Below are 22,489 nucleotides of genomic sequence, written 5' to 3' on the forward strand. Positions count from 1 at the left end.
AAAGTAGGATGCAGAACATTGTCTTTATGTATTGTGCTGTGTCTATTGTAGATATCCCCCAAGTCTATGGTCCTTTGTATTCTAGCCTAGGAACTTCATCCTGAGTGGTGTTTGGTTATGTCTAAGAGGTTTCCCTGACTATATCCCTTGTGTACTTTATATGAGCTGCACCTATAGTCATATATGTAGAAATGTTAACCACCAAACCTATATTTTCTAGTGGGTGTGTTTCCCTACATCCTACCACCTCTTACTTATTTACCTATAGGACCTATTTGTCCATTTGTAAATTATTGTTTGTTAATACTATTGCTGCAGACTATCTAAGCTGTAGTAGTTACTGTAGTTGCCCTTTATTCTTTATTATACTTTAGATGAAGGTTTACAGAGCAAATTAATTTCTTGTTAACAATTAATTCACATATTGTTTTGTGACATTGGTTGCCAACTCCAGGACACGTCAGCACTCTCCCCTTCTTGACCTTGAGTTCCCTGGTACCACCTTTCCTGTTCCCTGCTACCTTCTCATCCTTGACCCTGAGCTGGTGTGCCCATTTAGTCTTGTTTTATAGCCCTGTCTAATCTTTGGCTGAAGGGTGAATCTCAGGAGTGACTTCAGTACTGAGTTAAAAGGGTGACTGGGGGCCATACTCTTGGGGTTTCTCCAGTCTCTGTCAGACCAGTAAGTCTGGTCTTTTTTTTTGCGAGTTAGAATTTTGTTCTACATACCCTCTATTGTAATCCTTGTCAGAGCAGTTGTTGGTGGTAGCTGGGCACCATCTAGTTGTGCTGGACTCAGTCTAGTGGAGGCTGTGGTAGTTGTGGTCCATTAGTCCTTTGGACTAATCTTTCCCTTGTGTCTTTGGTTTTCTTCATTCTCCCTTGCTCCAGATGGGGTGGGACCAGTGGAGTTTCTTAGATGGCCGCTCGAAAGCTTTTAAGACCCCAGACATTACTCACCAAAGTAGGATGTAGAACATTTTCTTTGTAAACCATGTTATGCCAGTTGAGCTAGATGTTCCCCAAGACCATGGTCCCCAGCCCTCAGCCCAGTAATTCAGTCCTGTAGGGAGTTTGTTAAGCTTCCATGACCTTGCCTTGGTCAAATTGTGCTAAATTCCCCATTATTGTGTACTGCCTTATCCTTCAGCAAAATTAATACTTATTTTTTTTTTTTATTGTCTAGTTTGGAAACCCTGGTTGTGTAGTGGTTAAGTGCTACAGCTGCTAACCAAGAGGTCGACAGTTTGAATCTGCCAAGCACTCCTTGGAAACTCTGTGATGCAGTTCTACTCTGTTCTATAGGGTTGCTATGAGTCGGAATCGACTCAATGGCAGTGGGTATTGTCTAGTTACTGTTTTTCCCTTCCTACCCCTCCCTCCCTAGTAACCAGCAAAGATTGTTTCTTTCTGTGTGTGAACCTCTTCATGAGTTTTTATAATAGTGGACTCATACAGTATTTGTCCTTTTGTTATTGATTTATTTCACTCAGCATAATGCCCTCCAGATTCATCCATGTCGTGAGATGTTTCACAGATTCATCATTGTTCTTTATCGTTGCTTAATATTCCCTTGTGTATATTTACTGTAGTTTGTTTATCCATTCCTCTGTTGATGGGCACTTAGGTTGTTTCCATCTTTGTGATATTGTGAATAAAGCTGCAGTGAACACGGGTGTGCATATGTCTATTCATGCGATGGCTTTTAGTTTTCTTTAATAATTTCTTAGGAGTGGGATTGCTGGATCATATGGTATTTCTATTTCCAGCTTTTTAAGGAAGCACCATATCGTTTTCCAAAATGTTTGTACCATTTTACATTCCCACTAGCAGTGCATGAGTTCCAATCTCCCTGCAGCTTCTCCAACATTTGCTATTTTCTGTTTTATTGATTAGGGCTGGTAGTGTTGGGTTGAGATGGCATCTCATTATAGTTTTGATTTGCATTTCTCTAATAGCTAGTGATCTTGAGAGTTTCCTCATGTGTTTGTTAGCTGCTTGAATGTCTTCTTTGGTAAAGTGTTCATATCCTTTATGCGTTTTTTAATTGGATTATTTGTCTTTTTTTTTTTTTTTTGTAGAGGTGTTGAATTTTTCGATAGATTTTAGAGGTTAGACCTTTGTCAGATTTGTCATAGCCAAACATTTTTTCCCAGTCTGTAGGCTCTATTTTACTCTTTTGGTGGTCTTTTGATGAGCATCAGTGTTTAATTTTTAGAAGATCGTGGTTATCTAGCTTATCTTCTGTGTATTTGTGTATTGTTAGTTATGGTTTATATGCTATTTATGCCGTGTATTAGGGCCTCTAGCGTAGTTTTATATTGAGGCCTTTGATCCATTTTAGATTAGTTTCTGTGTATGGCGTGACATATGGGTCCTGTTTCATTTTTTACAGATGGACATCCAGTTTTGCCAGCATCATTTGTTAAAGAGACTGCCCTTTCCCATGTTAATGGACTTTGAGCTTTTGTCAAAGATGAAGTGACCATAGGTGGATTGAGTTACGTCTGTGTTCTTGATCCTTTCCATTGGTCAGTGTGTCTGTCATTGTACCAATACCAGTGTGTTTTGACCACCATAACTGTGTACTAGGTTCTGAGGTCAGGTAGTGCCACTCCTTCTACTTTATTCCTTTTCTTCATTAGTGCTTAACGTATCAGAGGCTTCTTTCCTTTCCATATAAAGTTAATGATTAGTTTTTCCCATCTTGTTAAAGTGCTGTTGGTATTTGGATCAGGATTACATTGTATTCATAGATTGCTTTGGATAGAATTGACATTTTCACCATGTCACATCTACCTATCCATGAGCATGGTATGATGTCCCATTTATGTACCTCTCTCCTGGTTTCTTGCAGTAGTGTTTTGTAGTTTTCTTTGTATAGGTCTTTTGTGTCCCTGGTTAGATTTATTCCTAAGTATTTTGTTTTTTTAGTATTTTGTCTTTTGTGTCCCTGGTTAGATTTATTCCTAAGTATTTTGTTTTTTTTAGGGGCTGTTATAAATGATATTGCTTTCCTGATTTCCTTTTCATAGTTCTCTTTATTGGTGTATAATAATCCAACTGATTTTTGTATCCTACTGATCTTGTATCCTGCTACACCAGTGAATCTTTCTATTAGTTCCAATAGTTTTCTTACGGAGTCCTTTGGGTTCTGTATGTATAGTATCATTATCATCCACAAGTAGGGATAGTTTTACTTCTTCCTTACAAATTTGGATGCCTTTTATTTCTTTTTGTTGCCTTATTGCTCTAGCTAGGACTTCCAGCACAATGTTAAATAGGAGTGGTGATAAGGGGCATCCTTGTCTTGTTCCTGTTCACAGGGGAAATGTTTTCAGCCTTTGTCCATTAAGAAAGTTGTTTGTTGGTTTTGTATAGATGCCCTTATTATGTTGAGGAATTTCCCTTCTATACTTATTTTATTGAGAGCTTTGATCAGGAATGGGTGTTGTACTGTATTGAATGCTTTTTCTGCATGATTGAGATGATCATATGATTCTTTTGGTTAATGTCTTTTGTTTTGTGGTAGATTACATTTGTTGATTTTCTAAGGCTGAACCATCCTTGCATACCTGATATGAATCCTACTTGGTCCTGGTGTATTTTTTTTTTTTTTTTTTTTGGTATGATATGATGGCTAAAATTTTTATATATTGGCTAAAATTTTGTTGAGGATTTTTACATCTATATTCATGAGAGATATTGGTCTGTAATTTTCTTTTTTTGTGGTGGCTTTGCCTGGTATTGGTATCAGGGTTATGCTGGCTTCATAGAATGAATTCCAAAGTATCCCTTTTCTGTGTCCTGGAATGGTTTTAGTAGTACTGGTACAAGCACTTTTCTGAATGTTTGGTAGAATTCTCCAATGAAGCCATCTGGGCTAGGGCTTTTTGTTGTTGTTGTTAGGAATTTTTTTATTACCTTTTCAATCTTTTCTCTTATTATGGGTCTGTTCAGATTTTCAACATCATTTTGTGTTAGTTTGGATAGGTAGTGTATTTCTAGAAATTTGTCCATTTCCTCTAGGTTTTCAAATTTGTTGTTATGTAGTTTTTCATAATACTCTGTCATGATCCTTTTTATTTCAGTTGGATCTGTTGTAACGTCCCCAATTTCATTTCTTATTTGAGTTATTTACATCCTCTCCTGTTTTTCTTTTGTCAGTTTGGCCAGTGGTCTGGCAATTTTGTTGATCCTTTTGAAGAACTAACCTTTGGTTTTGTTGATTCTTTCTGTTGTTTCTCTATTCTCTGTTTCATTTATTTCTGCTCTGATCTTTATTATTCTTCTCTTCTGGTGGTTGTGGGCTTCTTTTGCTGTTCTCTATTTGTGTGAGTTGTATAGCTAATGTTTTGGTTTTGTCCTTTTCTGCTTTTTTGATGTGTGCGTCTATTGCTATAAATTGACCTCTGAGCACTGCCTTTGCTGTGTCTCAGAGGTTTTAGTATGGTGTGTTTTCATTCTTGTTTGATTCTAGGAAATTTTTTATTCCATGTTTGATTTCTTCTGTTACCCAGTAGTTTTTAAGCAAGGTGTTATTCAGTTTCCATGTATTTAATTTTTTTTCCTTGGTCTTTCTGTTATTAATTTCTACTCTTATGGTGTTGTGATAAGAGAAGATGCTTTGTATTATCTCAGTGTTTTGGATTTTATGGAGAATTGCTTTGTGGCCTAAGATCTGGTCTATTCTGGAGAATGTTCTATGTGTGTTGGAAAAGAATGTGTACATTGCAGCTGTTGGGTGGAGTGTTCTTTATATGTCTATGAGGTCAAGATCATTGATTGTGGCCTTTAGCTCTTCTGTATCTTTGTTGAGTGTCTTTCTAGATGTTCTGCCCTTTACCAAGAGTGATGTGTTGAAGTCTCGTACTATTATTGTAGAATTGTCTGTTTCTCTTTTCAGTGCTGTTAGAGTTTGCTTTATGTATTTTGGAGCACTGGCATTGGTTGTGTATGCATTTATTATAGTTATGTCTTCACGGTGTATTGTCCCTTTAATCATTATGTAATGTCCTTTGTCTTATATGGTGGGTTTTGTTTTAAAACCCATTTTATCTGAGATTAATATTGCCACTACTTATCTTTTTGGTTGCTGCTTGCTTGATATATATTCCCCCCCCTTGGACTTTTAATATACGTATGACTTTGTGTCTAAGGTATGGCTTTTGTAGACAGCATATTAATGGGACTTTTTTTTTTTTTTTTATCCATTCCGTCACTCCCTGTCTCTTGATGGGTGACTTTAAGCCATTTATGTTCAGTGTGATTATAGATAGATGTCAGTTTATTGCTGTCATTTTGGTGATTTTTTTTTTTTTTGAGGTTCTGATGCTTTCTTTGTTCCTCTTACTCTTTTGTGCTGAATTCCTTTTGTTCATAGAATTTATTTCATTTTTTTGTTTACTGAGACTTTGTTTTTCTTCTTTATTTTGATGAGTAGGTTTGTTAACTGTCTTTGTGGTTACCTTGAGATTTACCCCTATCTTCCTAGGTTTAACGCAGTCTTTTATTACTTGATATTGTCTTGACTTCATCTCCATTTGAATGCTTTATACATTTGAATGCTCTATACCTACACCGTTTATTTCCTGTTTTATTGTTCTGATGTTGTTGTCATTTACAGATTGATCTCTCTGGCTTCCTGTTGTAAATGTTTTGTTTTATTTTATCCTCGAGAGTTTATTATCTAGATTGGTATCTAGCTGATGCTGTCTTGTGTCCTAGATTTAGGTAGTGTCTGATGTTGATTCTCTAACCAAAAGACTTCCTTTAATAATTTTTGTAAGTTTGGTTTGGTGTTTCTACATATGCCCTTAATTTCTGTTTATCTGGAAATGTCCTAATTTCACCATCATATTTGAGTGAGAGTTTTGCAGGCTATATTATTCTTGGTTGGCAATTTTTCTTCTTTCAAGGTTTTATATATGTCATCCCATTGCCTTCTTTCCTGCATGGTTTCTGCTGAGTAATCAGAGCTTAGTGTTATTGTTTCCTCTTGTATGTGACTTTTCATTTTTTCTCAAGCTGCTCTCAGTATTCTTTCTTTGTCTTTGGTTTTAGTGAGTGTGATTATGATATGTCTTGGTGATTTTCTTTTGGAGTCTGTCCTATATGGGGTTTGTTGAGCTTCTTGGATGGTTGGCTTTCCATCTTTCATGATATTAGGGACATTTTCTGTCAGCAAATCTTCAGTGATCCTCTCTGTTTTCTGTTTTCTCTCCCTGTCATGGAACTCCAATCATGTGCATGTTTTTGCTTTTGATTGTATCCTACATCATTCTCAGGGTTTCTTCATTTTTCCTCTCTGATTTTTCCTCAAAGTAGTATCCAAGGATTTTCTTCAACTTCACTGATCCAGTCTTCCATTGTTTCAAATTTACTACTAAAACATTTTATTGCTCTGTCCATTTCTGAAATCTTCTTGTTTTTCTTTTGAATTTCTTAATTGCTGTTTTTGTATGATTTCTAGGGTTTTTTTGGACATTTTTGTTCCTGTATTATTTTCCTGCATTCTTCCATTGCTTTGTGTTTTCCCTGATTTTGTCTCTATTACATTTTCCATGATTTTGTCTATTTTTTCTTTATTTTTGTCTGTACTTTCCTTCATCCACTGGAGAACCCTGGATATTAGAGTTTTGAATTCACTATCAGGTAGTTCCAGTGCCTTTTTTTCTACCAGGAGGTTATCTGGTGTTTTATTTTGATCACTTTCTGGAGCCATCTTCTGTTTTTTTATGTTTCGATATTGTCTGCTGTCTCCGAGACATTCAGAAATTTTTTTTTTTTTCATTTATTTATTGTAGATTTGATTGTTCCATCCTGATTTTTTGTTCTATTTGGTTATGTCTGGGCAGGCAGGGTGGGCATGTTTTGTTGCTTGCTTGCCTGTGGACACAATACTTCTCAACGTCTTGTCACTCAGCTATGGTGCAGCAGGGCTGGTCCAGTATGGTTGGAGAGGTGGGGATGGGTAGTTTGCAGTGTGAACTAGGGCTGACAGGATGGGGCCAGGGGACAGTACAGGGCGAAGTCTGGGGGACCGCGTTAGTGCCACTCAGGGGACGTGGCTTTCAGCACATGGTGCTGATAAGCAGAAGGGAAAGAGAGAATGTGATGTGTAGAGCTAAGTGAATGGGTGAAAGATAAGAGAAAAACAAAAGCAAAAACAAGAAAAGAAAATAAGAAAAAATGGAGGAGAAAAGAAAAAATAAATAAAATGGCGGTGTGGTAGGATTTTGCAGGTGGAGGTTGGGCAACCCAGCTAGGCCATGTGCCAGTGGCTCTCTAGCCAAGCAGTATGGCTTGGCCTGTCAAGAAGGGGCGTGGGCAGTGCATGGGTCTAGGTAGGTGGGAGAAAGGAAAGGAAAGGGGAAAGAGGGAGAAGAAACCAACCAATAAACAAATAATAAAATCAATTACAACAAAAAATATATGGTGGTGAGGGAGCCAGCCATTGGGGGTGGGGCAGAATTAGGGTGGTGGTGAGGTGATTTCTCTCTTGCCAGTGGCCCAGCATGGCCCATCAGGAAGGGGCAGAGGTGGTACAGACTCAAGTGGGAGGGAGAAGGAAAAGGGAGAAGAGGAAAGATAAAGAAAAATTTTAAATATGGCACTGAGGGAGCTGACCTGTGGGGGCAGCTCAGACCTGGAGAGGCCCTGTGCCAGAGGCTCTCCAGCTGAGCGGTACAGCACAGCCTCCCAAGAAAGGGGGTGGTGCATGGGGCTAGGTGGGTGGAGAACAGAAAGGAAGGAAGGGCAAGAGAGGGAGAGAAGAAACAACAATAACAAAAAAAGAAACAAACAAAAAATAAAATGGTACTGAGGCAGCCAGTAGGTAATGGGGGCGTATACCTGGGAAGCTGCTTGCAGTGACTTTCCAGCTGCTCAGTGCAGCACAGCCCTTTGAGAAGGGGTGGAGGCAGTGCACAGGGCTAGGTGGGCAGGAGAAAGGAAAGGAGAAAGAGAAGAAACAGAAAAAAAAGAACAAAGCAAACAATCCAAAAAATCACAGCCCATGTAGAAGGGGAGGAGACTGTACATGGGGCTAGCTGAGAGGAAGAAAGGAAAGAAAGGAAGGGAGGGAGAGAGAAGCAACAAAAAAAGTTAAAAAAAAAAAAAAAGTCTCAGGAAACAAACAAAAAAATACAAACCAAAAACAAACAAAAAGATGTCACCGAAGGACCCGCTGGTGGGGCCAGGGTGGACCCAGGTGGCAGTGAGCTGTTGTCTCTCTGAGTGACTGTGGCCCATTGGAAAGAGATGGAGGCTGTGTAGAGGGAAGAAGGGTGGGGGATGGGAAAACGTGTTTCCCTGGTTACCAGGTGCTCTGTCTCCTGTTGGGAGCTGCTTCAAGTTGCCTTCCCATACTCCCTATCCGTGGTCCTTTGTGGCTGAGGTCCAAGAGGGTGAATCTGGTCAGCAGTGAGCTGGTATCTCTCCGGCAGAGTTACTGTGGCCCATTGGAAAGCAGTGGAGGCCTCATACAGGGAAGAAGGGTGGGGGTGGGAAGGCATGTATCCCTGGTTACCAGGTGCTCTGTCTCCTGGTGGGAGCCCTGTGAAGTTGCTTTCCTATACTCCCTGCCCACATTCCATGGTAGCTATAGTCCAAGATGGGGAATCCGTGCCATGTTAGCTGGTAGGGAACCTCCACTCCATCGCTCTCCTTGTTGCCTATTCTCTGTCAGTTTCTTACTCCGTTTGGTGCTTGATCAAGTTCTTTATTCCTTCATTTGATGCTTAGGGTTCCAGGATTGATGTTTGCAGCTGTTTTACTTAGTTTTTCAGGTCTTTGCTGCAGAGGGATGGCATGGTGCTTCTGTCTATAGCACCATGTTGCCTCTGCCTCCATTTGCCCTTTATTCTTGCATTCCTCTCAGTGTCTTGTTTTGCCTTGGTCATGTTGTACTGACTTCCCCCATATTATGCATTGCCTTTCCCTTCACCAATATTAACTTGTGTTTTCTATCTAGTTGGTAATTTCATCTCCTTCCTGCTCTGGTCCCTGGTAACCATCAAAAAATGTTTTTTCTTCTTTTCCTGTGTTTAAACCTTTTGTTGTTACTTTATAGTAGTGGTCTCATACAATATTTGTCCTTTTAAGATTGACTTATTTCACTCAGCATAATGCCTTCCTGATTCATCCATGTTGTGAGATGTTTCGTGGATCCATCATTATTATTTATCATTGCATAGTGTCCATTGTATGTATGTACCACAGTTTCTTAGTCCATTCTTCTGTTGATTGGCACTTGGATTGTTTCCATCTTTTTGCTTTTGTGGTCTTATGTCTTTTTGATATGTCCCCATCATCTTTTTGAACTCCTCCTTACTTACCTCAAGATATTCATCTTGTAGTTTCCCTGTGCCAGCCCTAGAATCAATACATTCTTAAAAAAGGAAAATGGTACTTAGAATCTAAAATCTTGGAGCTATTGATGTGTCTTTACTTCTAGTCTTTTCAGCAGACAAATCTAGGAAATACGTATATACAAATAAATCTATCTATGTCTCTATTTATGTAAATACCTATGTAAACATTTCTCTCTCTCTATATATATCAACATATTCTTCTATTTTGTTGTTGTTGAGAATATACACAGCAAAACATGCACAAATTCAATAGTTTCTATGTGTACAATTTCATGACACTGATTACATTCTTTGAGTTGTGCAACCATTTTACAACAATGTCAAAAAACAAGAGAGTAGCTGTTGAGGCTGCGTATGTACAACCAAACACCTGATGGAATTTGGTTCTTTGGTTTGGAGGTTTAGGGTCATGGTTTCATGAACATCTCAGTTAATTTGCTCGATAATATGTTTAGTGCTATTCTGCTTCCTAGTTTGTTGCATAGTGCCTGGGGTGTTAAAAACTAGCCAGCGGCCACCCAAGGAACAGTGATTAGTCTGTATTTGCCTGGAGCGACAGAGGAAGAAAGAGAGTCTGGAATAGGAGGAGAATATGAAATGTGTGGCTAATTGCCTCCATGAACAACTGCCTCCTTTACCATCCAGATCAGAAGAACTGGATGGTGCCCAACTACCATTCCTGAACCTTATAATCAAAGATTCTGTGGAGGAATCCTGATCAAAAGGGGGAAATGCAGAACAGAATTTCAAATTTTCATAGCTCCAGATTTTCTAGAGTCATGGAGGCTAGATGAGCCTCTGAAACTATTGTCCTGAGATAATCTTTAAACCTTAAACCAAAAAATATCCCCTGAAGTCTTCTTAAAACCAAACAATAGTTTAGCTTAACTAGTAAAGTATGTCTGCCTTGAGCATTGTTCTCTTTCAAGATCTGTCTATATGGGATCAAATTTACGATAGCAACTCAAAAGATTAGATAGGAAACTTAGGTGCCAGTGAGTTTATGTTAATGGGGGAGGAACAACTCAGAAAAGGAGGGTGAGAATGGTTGTACAACTCCAAGAATGTAATCTATGTTACTGAATTGTACATGTAGAAATTATTGAATTGGTGTGTGTTTTGGTGTGTATATTCTCAACAACAAAAAACAAAACTAAAAAAAATAGTTGAACTATTTTGAGATTTTGATATGAATGATTTTTTAAAACTGAATTTATTATATTTAAAGCCTGAACTATTAGCTCAAATTTGAATATGAGTTTTCTCCAGATCAGACTGGATATGTATTTGTGAAATTATTTTATTTCATCTATGAACCCATTGCTGTTGAGTCGATTCTGACTTACAGCAATGCTATAGGACAGAGTAGAGCTGCCCCATAGGGTTTCCAAAGCTGTAATCTTTATGGAAGCAGATTACCACATCTTTCTCCTGCAGAGCGACTGGTGATTTCAAACTGCTGACCTTTCTGTCAGCAGCTGAGCACTTAACCACTGTGCTACCAGGACTCCAGCATTTCATCTGTAAACTAAAAAAAAAAAAAAAAACCCATTGTCTCAGAGTCAATTCCAACTCATAGCAACCCTTTAGGACAGTGTAGAACTGCCTCATTGGGTTTCCAAGGAGCAGCTGGTGGTTTCAAACTGCTGACCTCTTGATTAGCCCCAGAGCTATTAACCACAGCGTCACAATATTTTATTTTCATTATAGTCTAGGTAATGTTAGAAAAATTTTGTTCCATTTTTTCCCCCTTTAGGAACATTACAGAGAAGTTACTTTCTTATTTAATGTTGAAATTAGTTGATGAAATTGAATGTTATATCATAATTTAGTGGTCTAATCTCAGTGGCTTTTGGTTACGGAAAAGTAAAGCTCTGTTTGAGTTTAGGAAACATATTAGAGAGAATTGAAGGCAATACATAGTGTCTCCATCCCTACCCTTGTGCTTTCTTTACCACCTGATTTCACATTTTTAGCACTAAGAAAATGATAAATAAGTGAGGAAGATCTGCATAAGGGTAGTCAAGTGACTTCTTGATCTATTTTGTATAAATTGGAATCATTCTTCTTTATTAAGTGTATAGAAGTTTGTGTAATTGCAAAACTTCTTTCTCCCTTGGCAGAAATAAGAGACCTGATGTTAGAAAAATAGCCTATCAATCCCTGGTGGATTATATGAATCCTATAATATCAAATTATGTTAAAAGAAAGAGATTCCATCAAATATTTCTTGAGGAGATGCCCTGGAGATCTCAGATGAACCTGTATCTGGCAAACGCACACTTCAACCTGCTTTTACTAAAGCTAGGGGAGCGTATGAAGATGAAATTTGGTACTTCACAGGCAATGGTCAGGTATAGTACATTACCAATGTATAATGGTTTTTTAATGCTGTAAACATGGATTATGTTTGTATGTGGAAGGCTCTAATGTTTACAATAACCTAGAAGAGGTTTACAGAATGCCTTTATCTTTACACTGGCCATTGGCATATTTCCTAATTTCTTATTCCAGGATCTTAAGGGTTTATGAAGTGCTAATTTGTATATATCTTGAATGTGTTTATTAATATAGCTTTCAGTGCAAGGGTAAAGTGTAATTCCAACAGAAATTTAATATGAATTGTGTAATAACTTTAGATAATAGTAGGCAAAACTGTATTTCATTTAGAAGTATAATTTACACTCTATAAACAGAGACTTGGTGGTGCAGTGGTTAAGTGTTCGGCTGCTAACCAAAAGGTTGGCAGTTTGAATCCACCAGTCACTCCTTGGAAACCTTATGGGGCAGTTCTACTCTGTTCTCTAGGGTCACTATGAGTTGGAATCGATTTGACGGCAATGGTTTTTTTTTTTTTTATAAACAGAGATCATATTTTCTCATACGATGTCAACTTTCTATCACTACTTTGACAGATATTTTTGAGGTCTTATTGAGTGTCTTTGGCTAAGTGCAAAGAGCCCTTGTGGCACAGTGGTTAAGTGCTTGGCTGCTAATGGAACTGTTGGTGGTTCGAACTCACCAGCAGCTCCGCAGGACAAAGATGTGGCAGTCTGCTTCTGTAGAGATTACAGCCTTGGAAACCCTATGGGGCAGCTCTACTGTGTCCTGTATGGTCCCTATGAGTCAGAATCAGCTCAACAGCACACAACATGTAACCATTAAGAAGATGATAGAGAATCATTCATTCAAACAACATTTGTTGAATACCTATTAGATGTAAAACACTGAAGTAGGTGCTGTGGGCACTGTATTCATTTCCTATGGGTGTTGAAACGAAGTACCACACACTGTTGTTGTTGTTAGGTGCCGTCGAGTCGGTTCCAACACGTAGCGACCCTATGTGCAACACAACAAAACACTGCCCGGTTCTGCGCCATCCTTACAATCGCTGTTATGCTTGAGCTCGTTGTTGCAGCCACTGTGTCAATCCACCTCATTGAGGGTCTTCCTCTTTTCCGCTGACCCTGCACTCTGCCAAGCAAGATATCCTTCTCCAGGGACTATCCCTTCTGACAACATGTCCAAAGTATGTAAGACGCAGTCTCGCCATCCTTGCTTCTAAGGAGCATTCTGGTTGTACTTCTTCTAAGACAGGTTTTTTCATTCTTTTGGCAGTCCATGGTATATTCAATATTCTTCGCCAACACCACAATTCAAAGGCGTCGGCTCTTCTTAGGTCTTCCTTATTCATTGTCCAGCTTTCACATGCATATGATGCGATTGAAAATACCATGGCTTGGATCAGGCACACCTTAGTCTTCAGGGTGACATCTTTGCTCTTCAACACTTTGAAGAGGTCCTTTGCAGCAGATTTGCCCAATGCAATGCGTCTTTTGATTTCTTGACTGCTGCTTCCATGGCTGTTGATTGTGGATCCAAGTACAATGAAATCCTTGACAACTTCAATCTTTTCTTCATTTATCATGATATTGTTCATTGGTCCAGTTGTGAGGATTTTTGTTTTATTTATGTTGAGGTGTAATCCATACTGAAGGCTGTGGTCTTTGATCTTCATTAGTAAGTGCTTCAAGACCTCTTCACTTTCAGCAAGCAAGGTCGTGTCATCTGCATAACACAGGTTGTTAATGAGTCTTCCTCCAATCTTGATGCCCCGTTCTTCTTCATATAGTCCAGCTTCTCGGATTATTTGTTCAGCATACAGATTAAATAGGTATGGTGAAAGAATACAACCCTGACGCACACCTTACTTGACTTTAAACCAATCAGTATCCCCTTGTTCTGTCCGAACAACTGCCGCTTGATCTATGTAAAGGTTCCTCATGACCACAATTAAGTGTTCTGGAATTCCCATTCTTCGCAGTGTTATCCATAGTTTGTTATGATCCACACAGTCGAATGCCTTTGCATAATCAATAAAACACAGGTAAACATCCTTCTGGTATTCTCTGCTTTCAGCCAGGATCCATCTGACATCGGCAATGATATCCCTGATTCCACATCCTCTTCTGAAACCAGCCTGGATTTCTGGCAGTTCCCTGTCGATATACTGCAGCAGCCGTTTTTGAATGATCTTCAGCAAAATTTTGCTTGCATGTGATATTAATGATATTGTTCTATAATTTCCACATTTGGTTGGATCACCTTGCTTGGGAATAGGCATAAATACGGATCTTTTCCAATCAGTTGGCCAGGAAGCTGTCTTCCATATTTCTTGGCATAGACGAGTGAGCACCTCCAGGGCTGCATCTGTTTGTTGAAAACATCTCAATTGATATTCCATCAATCCTGGAGCCTTGTTTTTCGCCAATGCCTTCAGAGCAGCTTGGACTTCTTCCTTCAGTACCATCGGTTTGTGTTCATATGCCATGTCTTGAAATGGTTGAATATCGACTAATTCTTTTTGGTGTAATGACTCTGTGTATTCCTTCCATATTCTTTTGATGCTTCCTGCCTCATTTAATATTTTCCCCATGGAATCCTTCACTACTGCAAATCGAGGCTTGAATTTTTTCTTCAGCTCTTTCAGCTTGAGAAAGGCCGAGCGTGTTCTTCCCTTTTGGTTTTCCATCTCCAGCTCTTTGCACATGTCATTATAATACTTTAGTTTGTCTTCTCGAGAGGCCCTTTGAAATCTTCTGTTCAGTTCTTTTACTTCATCAATTCTTCCTTTTGCTTTAGCTGCTTGACGCTCAAGAGCAAGTTTCAGAGTCTCCTCTGACATCCACCTTGGTCTTTCTTTCTTTCCTGTCTTTTCAGTGACCTCTTGCTTTCTTCATGGATGATGTCCTTGATGTCATTCCACAATTTGTCTCGTCTTCGGTCAATAGTGTTCAATGCATCAAATCTATTCTTCAGATGGTCTCTAAATTCAGGTGGGATATACTCAAGGTCATATTTTGGCTCTCGTGGACCTGCTCTGATTTTCTTCAGTTTCAGCGTGAATTTGCATATGAGCAATTGATGGTCTGTTCCACAGTCGGCCCCTGGCCTTGTTCTGACTGATGATATTGAGCTTTTCCATCGTCTCTTTCCACAGATGTGGTCAATTTGATTTCTGTGTGTTCCATCTGGTGAGGTCCATGTGTATAGTCGCCGTTTATGTTGGTGAATGAAGGTATTTGCAGTAAAGAAGTTGTCAGTCTTGCAAAATTCTATCATTCGATCTCTGGCATTGTTTCTGTCACCAAGACCATATTTTCCAACTACTGATCCTTCTGCTTTGTTTCCAACTTTCGCATTCCAATCTCCAGTAATTAACAATGCATCTTGATTGCATGTTCGATCAATTTCAGACTGTAGCCAGCTGATACAAATCTTCTATTTCTTCATCTTTGGCCCTAGTGGTTGGTGCATAAATTTGAATAATAGTGGTATTAACTGGTCTTCCCTGTAGACGTATGGATATTATCCTATCACTGACAGTGTTGTACTTTAGGATAGATCTTGAAACATTCTTTTTGATGATGAATGCAACACCATTCCTCTTCAAATTGTCTTCCCACCATTGTAGACTATATGATTGTCCAATTCAAAATGACTAATACCAGTCCATTTCAGCTCACTAATGCCTAGGATATCAATGTTTATGCATTCCATTTCATTTTTGATGATTTCCAATTTTCCTAGATTCATACTTCGGACATTACTTGTGTGTTGTACTTGTGTGTTGCTGTGATGCTGGAGGCTATGCCACCGGTATTCAGATACCAGCAGTGTCACCTATGGAGGATAGGTTTTCAGCTGAGCTTCCAGACTAAGACAGACTAGGAAGAAGGACCTGGCAGTTTACTTCTGAAAAGCATTAGCCAGTGAAAACCACATACTGGGTGGCTTAAAACAACAGAAATTTATTGCTCACAGTTCTGGAGGGCAGAAATCCAAACTCAGGTTTTTGGCAGGGCTGAGTTCCTCTGAAGGCTCTAGGAAAGAATCCTCCCTTGTCTCTTCTAGATTTTGGTGATTGCCCGTAATCCTTGGCATTTTGTCATTTATAGATGCATTACTCTAACCCCTGCCTCTGTTATCACGTGTCCTTCCCTGTATGTCTCTGTGTCTCTTATAAAGACACCAGCCATTGGATTCAGGACCCACCTTAGTCCAGTCTGATCTTATTTTAACTTGATTACATCTACAAACACCATTTCCAAATAAGGTCACATTCACAGATATGAGGGTTTGGACTTCAACATATCTTTTTAGGGGTTAAAATTCAAGTGACAACAGGTATACAAAGATGAAGTGGCTGTACAGGCTAAATACACAGACTGTAGTCTGGTACGGTAGACTGATGTTCACAAATAACTGTAGCTAATGGTAAAAATGGAAGTACACATAAACTCTCATTAGTTCCTGGGAAGGAAGGCTTTCCTACGGCTGGGACAAAGGAATAGCTTCATAGGGAGGGGGTACTTGGCCTGGGTCTTAATGGATTAGCAAGATTTAGATATGTATAGATTAGGGAAATAGACATTCCAGGTAGTTGGAAGAACATGAGTCAGAATCCAGGTAAAACACAGAATGAGAACCATAAAGAGTCTGACAGGAATCTAGGACATGTGAATGGGGGTGCCATGAAATAATTAGCAAAATAGGTCAGTACCAAATCACGGATAGTATAAAATGTCTATTAAACCTGAACTTTGTTTCATGTACAGTGAAAGGCTATGGAGGGTTTTGAGCAGGGCCATGATAAGAAGTTTTTCTGAGAGCAACATATCAAATGAACTAGAGGGAGGAAAGACTTGAGCTTGGTACAGAGATATAAATTAAGAAGGTATATTCCAACAATCCAGTAAACAAAAATTGAGGGTTGAAATTCCCAGTGAACTTGGGCTCAGTCTTTGTTTCTCCAGTATTTTGGTTAAAATCCCGACCAGAGTGAACCTTCACAAAAATGTCTCCAGTTAGATCCCTTTGCTATGGCTATACCAGACTTGCATTCAAGATGCAGTTAGCTTACCTCATCAACAGAGAAGGCTTTTGGCAAAGTGACCCACTCATGGGGCAATGCCAAGGAAAGTGGTTCAGAGCAGAGGGGTTTCCTTACGTTCTCTGAAAAGAAGTCCTGGCTGAGCTTCCTTACATATATGACCATTTATGCATGATTACCTGGGAGCACAAGACGGTGGTAAATTTGTGTCAGGCTAACTTGGTACTAAATTCGATTTTATTAAAACTCTTATGTATAGTCAGGATGTGTGTATGTATATATTTTTGTGGAAGTTTATTTCTTAGGCCTTATTTTAAAAAAGAAACAACATTGACTATGGACACATTGCTGTATATAATAGGCACCTTCACTGAGTTGTGTTTAAATCAGGTGACTGTTAGTTAACATAAATTATGTTTCGGAGTTCATAGAGTGAGTTTACAACTTTCCTTCCTATTTTCAAGGGCCCTTGCAGGGAAATAGATGGTGATGTCGAAATTCCTCAGAGCAAAGTGACAGTTTATAATATTAAAGTTAATTGGAAAATGTTTGGCTTTGGACAAGTGCCAAAATACATTGTGATCCAAAATTTGTGAGCAGTAACTCACAAATGTTTTAAAACTAAAAGTAGATTGTTTTTGACAGATTTAATTCAATTTTAATGTGATTTTTTTTTCCCTTGCAGTTTCCGATCATTTGATCCTAATATGTTCTCATTATATAATTCAGGAACAGTGTTACCAACAGGAAAATTTACGATAGAAAGTTACAAAGCAATGCTTGATTTCCTTCTTACAGCTAAAAAAAGACAGGCCAACTTACCAACAGGTAAAATAAATATGTTAATATTCTATCAAATTGCCTCTAGATTTTTATTTCCAAACAAAATTCAACACACACACACACACACACACGAACGCACAGAGATATACACACCATTTTCCAAAGATCCAGAAATTCAGTCAAGTTGTGATACTTTATAGGAGATTCTTTCCTCTTTAAAAAAAAAAAAATGTATTTTTGCTATCTCATCATATACATTTGGAAATATCTATGTTGTGTTCTAAGCTAAATCATTTTGGCTGTTCAGCAAATATAATGTTCTTTTGTTCAATATTGGAAGTCCCCAGTGGTTCAGGATAGGTGATACCTTGCTACCATGTGTTATATTTTAGTGGAAGCAAGTCTCTGAGCAAATTCTGTCAAACATATTAATGCCAGCAGGTACAAAAGCAGTCCTCCAGCCTATTCTGTATTCAGGCCAGTCTCAGTCTTGTCCTAGGATCTCCAACTAGTGCCTTCCAGGAAAGCTCACTCCAAGATGAATGCAACCATATGCTGATGGCAAGGCCAGGTAGACCTCTTTCTTTCCTCTCTGTTACCTGGTTGGTGACAGGGACCTCTGTGAAATAGAGGAATGTGGACAAACAGAGCCCTATATCTGGAGTGCTGTAGTGATGACTGATCTACTGGACTTGATGGATTATTATACCCTATTCCTTCAAAGATGATGGTGCCTGGACACTATTCGTAACCGTACTCATTTCCTAGGGCTGTCTTAACAAAATGCTACAGATTAAGGTGGCTTATAAGAACAGAGGTTTGTTGTCTTACAGTTCTGGAGGCTAGAAGTCCAAATGAATGAGTCAACTGGACCATGCTTCCTTCAGAGTCTCTAGGGAAGATCCTTTCTTGTCTCTCTCAGCTTCTGATAGCCACAGGCATTCCTTAGCTTGTAGATACACCTTCACAAGGCTATCTTCCCCCATGTGTCTCTCTGTATATCTTCTCTTCTTTATAAGGATACCACTCAGATTGGCTTAGTACCCCCATCCCCCAATTCCGTATGACCTCGTGTTAATTTAACTGATAACATCTTCAATGACAGACCCTATTTCCAAACATATTCCTTTGGGGAACACAATTTAATCCATAACAGTAACCGATCACCTATCTTGAAATCTACTCATTTCACAAATAAAAATTATTTCTAATATCTACATGCTGTTACAAACCTCTTATATAGATTGTTAATAATGGTAGTTTTAATGCTACGTAACTTATTGCTGATTGAGGTACTTCATATGTGAGTTAACTGCCCCTGAAGTATTGATTCATATTTGGGGTGCTTTATATACTTCTTAACTTTTTATAGGGCACATATTAGGAGTAACTGTATCTACATATCATAATTATATATTGAAGTATTTGAATGTAAATTCCGTAGATATTGAAAGAGTCTGATTTTTGCATGTAAGTTTTTCAAAAGCTGACCTCCTACCTAAGACCTGCCATGAAACTGGCAATAGAATATTCTAGTATTGAGTGAGATTTACTACCTAATGCAGAGTTCTAAGAGAAGGTTTATGCCAGGAAAAATGCTCTATACTTTTATGCCACACCAGTAGGGGAATGAGTGGCCAAGGGCCATTCCATGGCACAAGTCCAGGGGGTGCTGCTCACTTTCTATTTTATGTGTCCTGGGAGTGACCTGTATGCGGCGAATTAAAGATCAGTGGGATGCTCAAAAAACGTGTGCATTTCGGCCTCTGCATTGTTCCTTTTGCCATCTCCTTTGCCTGGGATGCTCTTCTCTATATTCTTCCTGCAAGCTGAGTTGTGCCCCTCCTTCAAGACCTAACGTAAGTGCCTCTTTCTCTAGAAGCCTTTCCTGGTTCATTGAGTCCATGATAACCCTGCCCTTTCTCCAAATTTAGTTAACGTGCATTTTCTGAATTGCTCATTTGACATATATCACCTATATTGGGTTTTCTGAAACTTAATTCTCTATTTTCAATAACATTACACCTTATTTTTGTATTGTAGATGCTGATGAATTTTCTGTTTTTTTTAATTTCAAAATGAGTGACAAAGATAATCCCAAGACACAAACAGGTTCTGACTCAGACTCTCAATCAATTCTTAGTTCTAAGGAAAAGGACCGAGCAGCAAATTTCTGTCTATTGGACCATTTTACGAAAATCTTTTTATATTGCAGGAGAGCGATGGTAATGTGGCCATTTTGATTTGCTAATGTTGTAGACCTAAATTTCATTCCATAAGCTCAGGCGTGTAAGATATATTGTGTTTATTTATTTATTTTCTATACACAATTTTGATTTCAACTTTCAGACCCCATCTTGCTGAATTTAGCCTTAGTCGACTTTGAAGTTTGCCTGCCATGGTCCTGAGGAATCATGCAGTGTTAAGGCCTCAAGGAGAGGGCGTTAGCTCCTTTAGCATGCAGTCATACATCCACCCAGAGCCGAGTAGCTGAGTGGCCGTTGTACCTGTTCACACAGCCCCTGCTTGCAGACACCTCTGTGCTGCATTCTTGCCACGAGTGAGACATGGGGTTCTCTGGTGAAGCCAGGGATTCCTCTCCAGGGTCTTACTCTCTCCTGAAGTATTGTTCTGGGAACCAAGACCTCTGTCTTCCCTTTAGCACAGAGGAAGATCATTCTAGCTAGAGGAAGGTCCTGCTGCATTCCCCTTCCCAGACCTCCTACTTTTCTGCAGGCCATTTGTGTGTTCCTTCTTTTCCTTTGTTATATTATCTGATAGCTTGCAAAACTCAGAATCAGAATCTTTGGCTACTAAGAAATTAGTTTTCTTTTTCTTAGAGCAGAAGGGCTTAAACGTCAAATGTCACAAAAGGTGAGGGGAAATACTGCATCTATCCTTGCCAGCTAAGAAGGAACAGTTAAGCTTCCATATTCTCCATGGAGTGGACAGAGTGATTTTAAAAAATGTAAAGTAGACCCACATCATGCCCCTTGAACATCACATCCTACCCTCCTTTCCTCTGGCTTCATGGCCCTGGAGGAGCTGGGCCCCGCTCACCACTCTGAACTCAGCCACTCTCAGTCCTGCTCATGCTCGGCCCACTCCCGCCCTTCCGATCTTGAAAGCGCTAAGCTTTTTCCCTCCTCAGCCCTCAGTTTCACCCTCCGTCCTTTGTCTCCATCTCTCAGTCTCAATTGCTGACCTTCTCCCAACACCCCCACCCTTGCCACCCCGTGGCCTTGCATTCACTTGACTTGTACAGTTCATCATTTAGGTCTCTGCTCAAATATCACCTCCTCAAAGAAGACTTCTTTTCTGACTGCTCTGTCTAAAAGAACACATCCTTTTACCCCCTATAGGTTCTGGCCTGTTTTTGGTCTTAGTTTTCCTTATAATACTAATTATTCCCTGAAGTTATGTTTTTGTCTACTTTCCTAGTGTCTGTCTCCCCTCCTAAAATTTAACCTGCACGAAGGCAGGCCTAGGTTTCTCTGCTCACTGCCGTATCCTCAGCAACTAGAACAGTGGAAGCTTTGGAGTCAGACCACTGGTGTGCAAATCCTAGCTCACCACTTAGTAGACTCGTGGCCTTGGGCAAGCTCCATGCCTCAATGTCCTCATCTGTAAATTGAGTGTAACACTAATGCAGACTGACTGTATAGAAGTATTGTTAAATTAAATGAGATAATATACAGTATCTGGCACATAGTAAATGGCACATAGCAAATGATTTTAGCTGTCTTTATTATTGACATAGTATTTGCAGAAAGGTAAAATTATTCAGAGATCTATAATTTTTGAAACTTTGGAATCTTTTGAATGTTGCATTTATTTTAGGTTCTAGCTCATCGTGGTGGCTATTGGACTCTGCTTCAGAACTGCTGTCGGGCCTTTTGGAACTATACTCAGGAGCTACAAATGCTTCTTAAACAAATGGTTGATCTTTATAAAATATTTCCTGTTAATCAGGATGGTTTTCTCTGTACTTCTGTTTTACCATTCTATTTTGGAGCAGAATTACTTACTGACATGTTAATAGAACTACAAAATGTCAATTCTATTAAGGTAAGAACTTTTTGGTAATGACTTTAATTCTATTCAATTAAAAAATATTTTTATACCATGCAGCTTTGGATAAATAGAGATTAAATTTTTTCCTGAGTTCCTATTTAGATTGTCTATATTTTATTCATTTCTCATTATTATTTGGTTCACAATATGTAACTTGCATTGATGTTAATTAAAAATGTCTCACCCTGAAAATTTGATTTCTTAAAGGCAAAAGAAAGTAACATTTAATGAGCTCCAGCTTCTCTATAAACTTATCTTAATACATTTGATCTTTGTAACAATCTTTTTAACAGAGAAAGAAACAGACCCTAAGAGAAATCATAAAGCTTGCTAGTTGATGTTTAGTCCCTTGCTTTATCTGTCCCTGTTATATCACTCCAGGTCTTGTAGACTTTGCAGCCATTTTAAGTCTACCACATTGTGATTTAAAGCATGGAAATAAAATTGAAAAAATGCAAACATAAAGTAATCTAAACATGGAAAAGTAGTAAACACATAAGCACATTGAGCCATGGATAGGGCATTTGTTTTAGTATTGTATTGTGGGGTTTATAATAGTTCTGGGACTAAAATATATGCCAACAATACCACAAAAGACAGGGACAATAAATGGTATTAAATTGGAGTAAGAAAGTGATCTACTTCTAAAAATCAGCCAGTGAAAACCCTATGGATCACAAAGGCCCAATCTGCAACCAGTCATAGAGCTGGTGCAGGACCAGGCAGCATTTCATTCTTTTGTGCATGGGGTTATCATGAGTTGGAGGTCAACTTGATGACAGCTAACAATAAGAAGGTACATAAAGTGATACAGTGGTACACTCTAACTGGAACATGGTAAGTTAAAGATGCATTTTATGATACA

General features: G+C 38.9%; 1 protein-coding gene across 4 annotated transcripts in view; it reads left to right on the forward strand.

The window, feature by feature from the left end:
- CFAP54 (cilia and flagella associated protein 54) overlaps positions 1-22,489 on the forward strand; it is a 499,063-nt gene that overhangs the window by 168,708 nt on the left and 307,866 nt on the right. For all 4 annotated transcript variants that reach the window (XM_049884120.1, XM_049884121.1, XM_049884122.1 and 1 more), the window contains 4 exons: positions 11,498-11,728; positions 17,453-17,595; positions 19,594-19,775; positions 21,391-21,618. In XM_049884120.1, coding sequence (XP_049740077.1) covers positions 11,498-11,728; positions 17,453-17,595; positions 19,594-19,775; positions 21,391-21,618 — 784 coding nt within the window. The remainder of the gene's footprint in view (positions 1-11,497; positions 11,729-17,452; positions 17,596-19,593; positions 19,776-21,390; positions 21,619-22,489) is intronic.

Source organism: Elephas maximus, chromosome 4 (assembly GCF_024166365.1).
Source record: "Elephas maximus indicus isolate mEleMax1 chromosome 4, mEleMax1 primary haplotype, whole genome shotgun sequence".
Taxonomy (NCBI): domain Eukaryota; kingdom Metazoa; phylum Chordata; class Mammalia; order Proboscidea; family Elephantidae; genus Elephas; species Elephas maximus.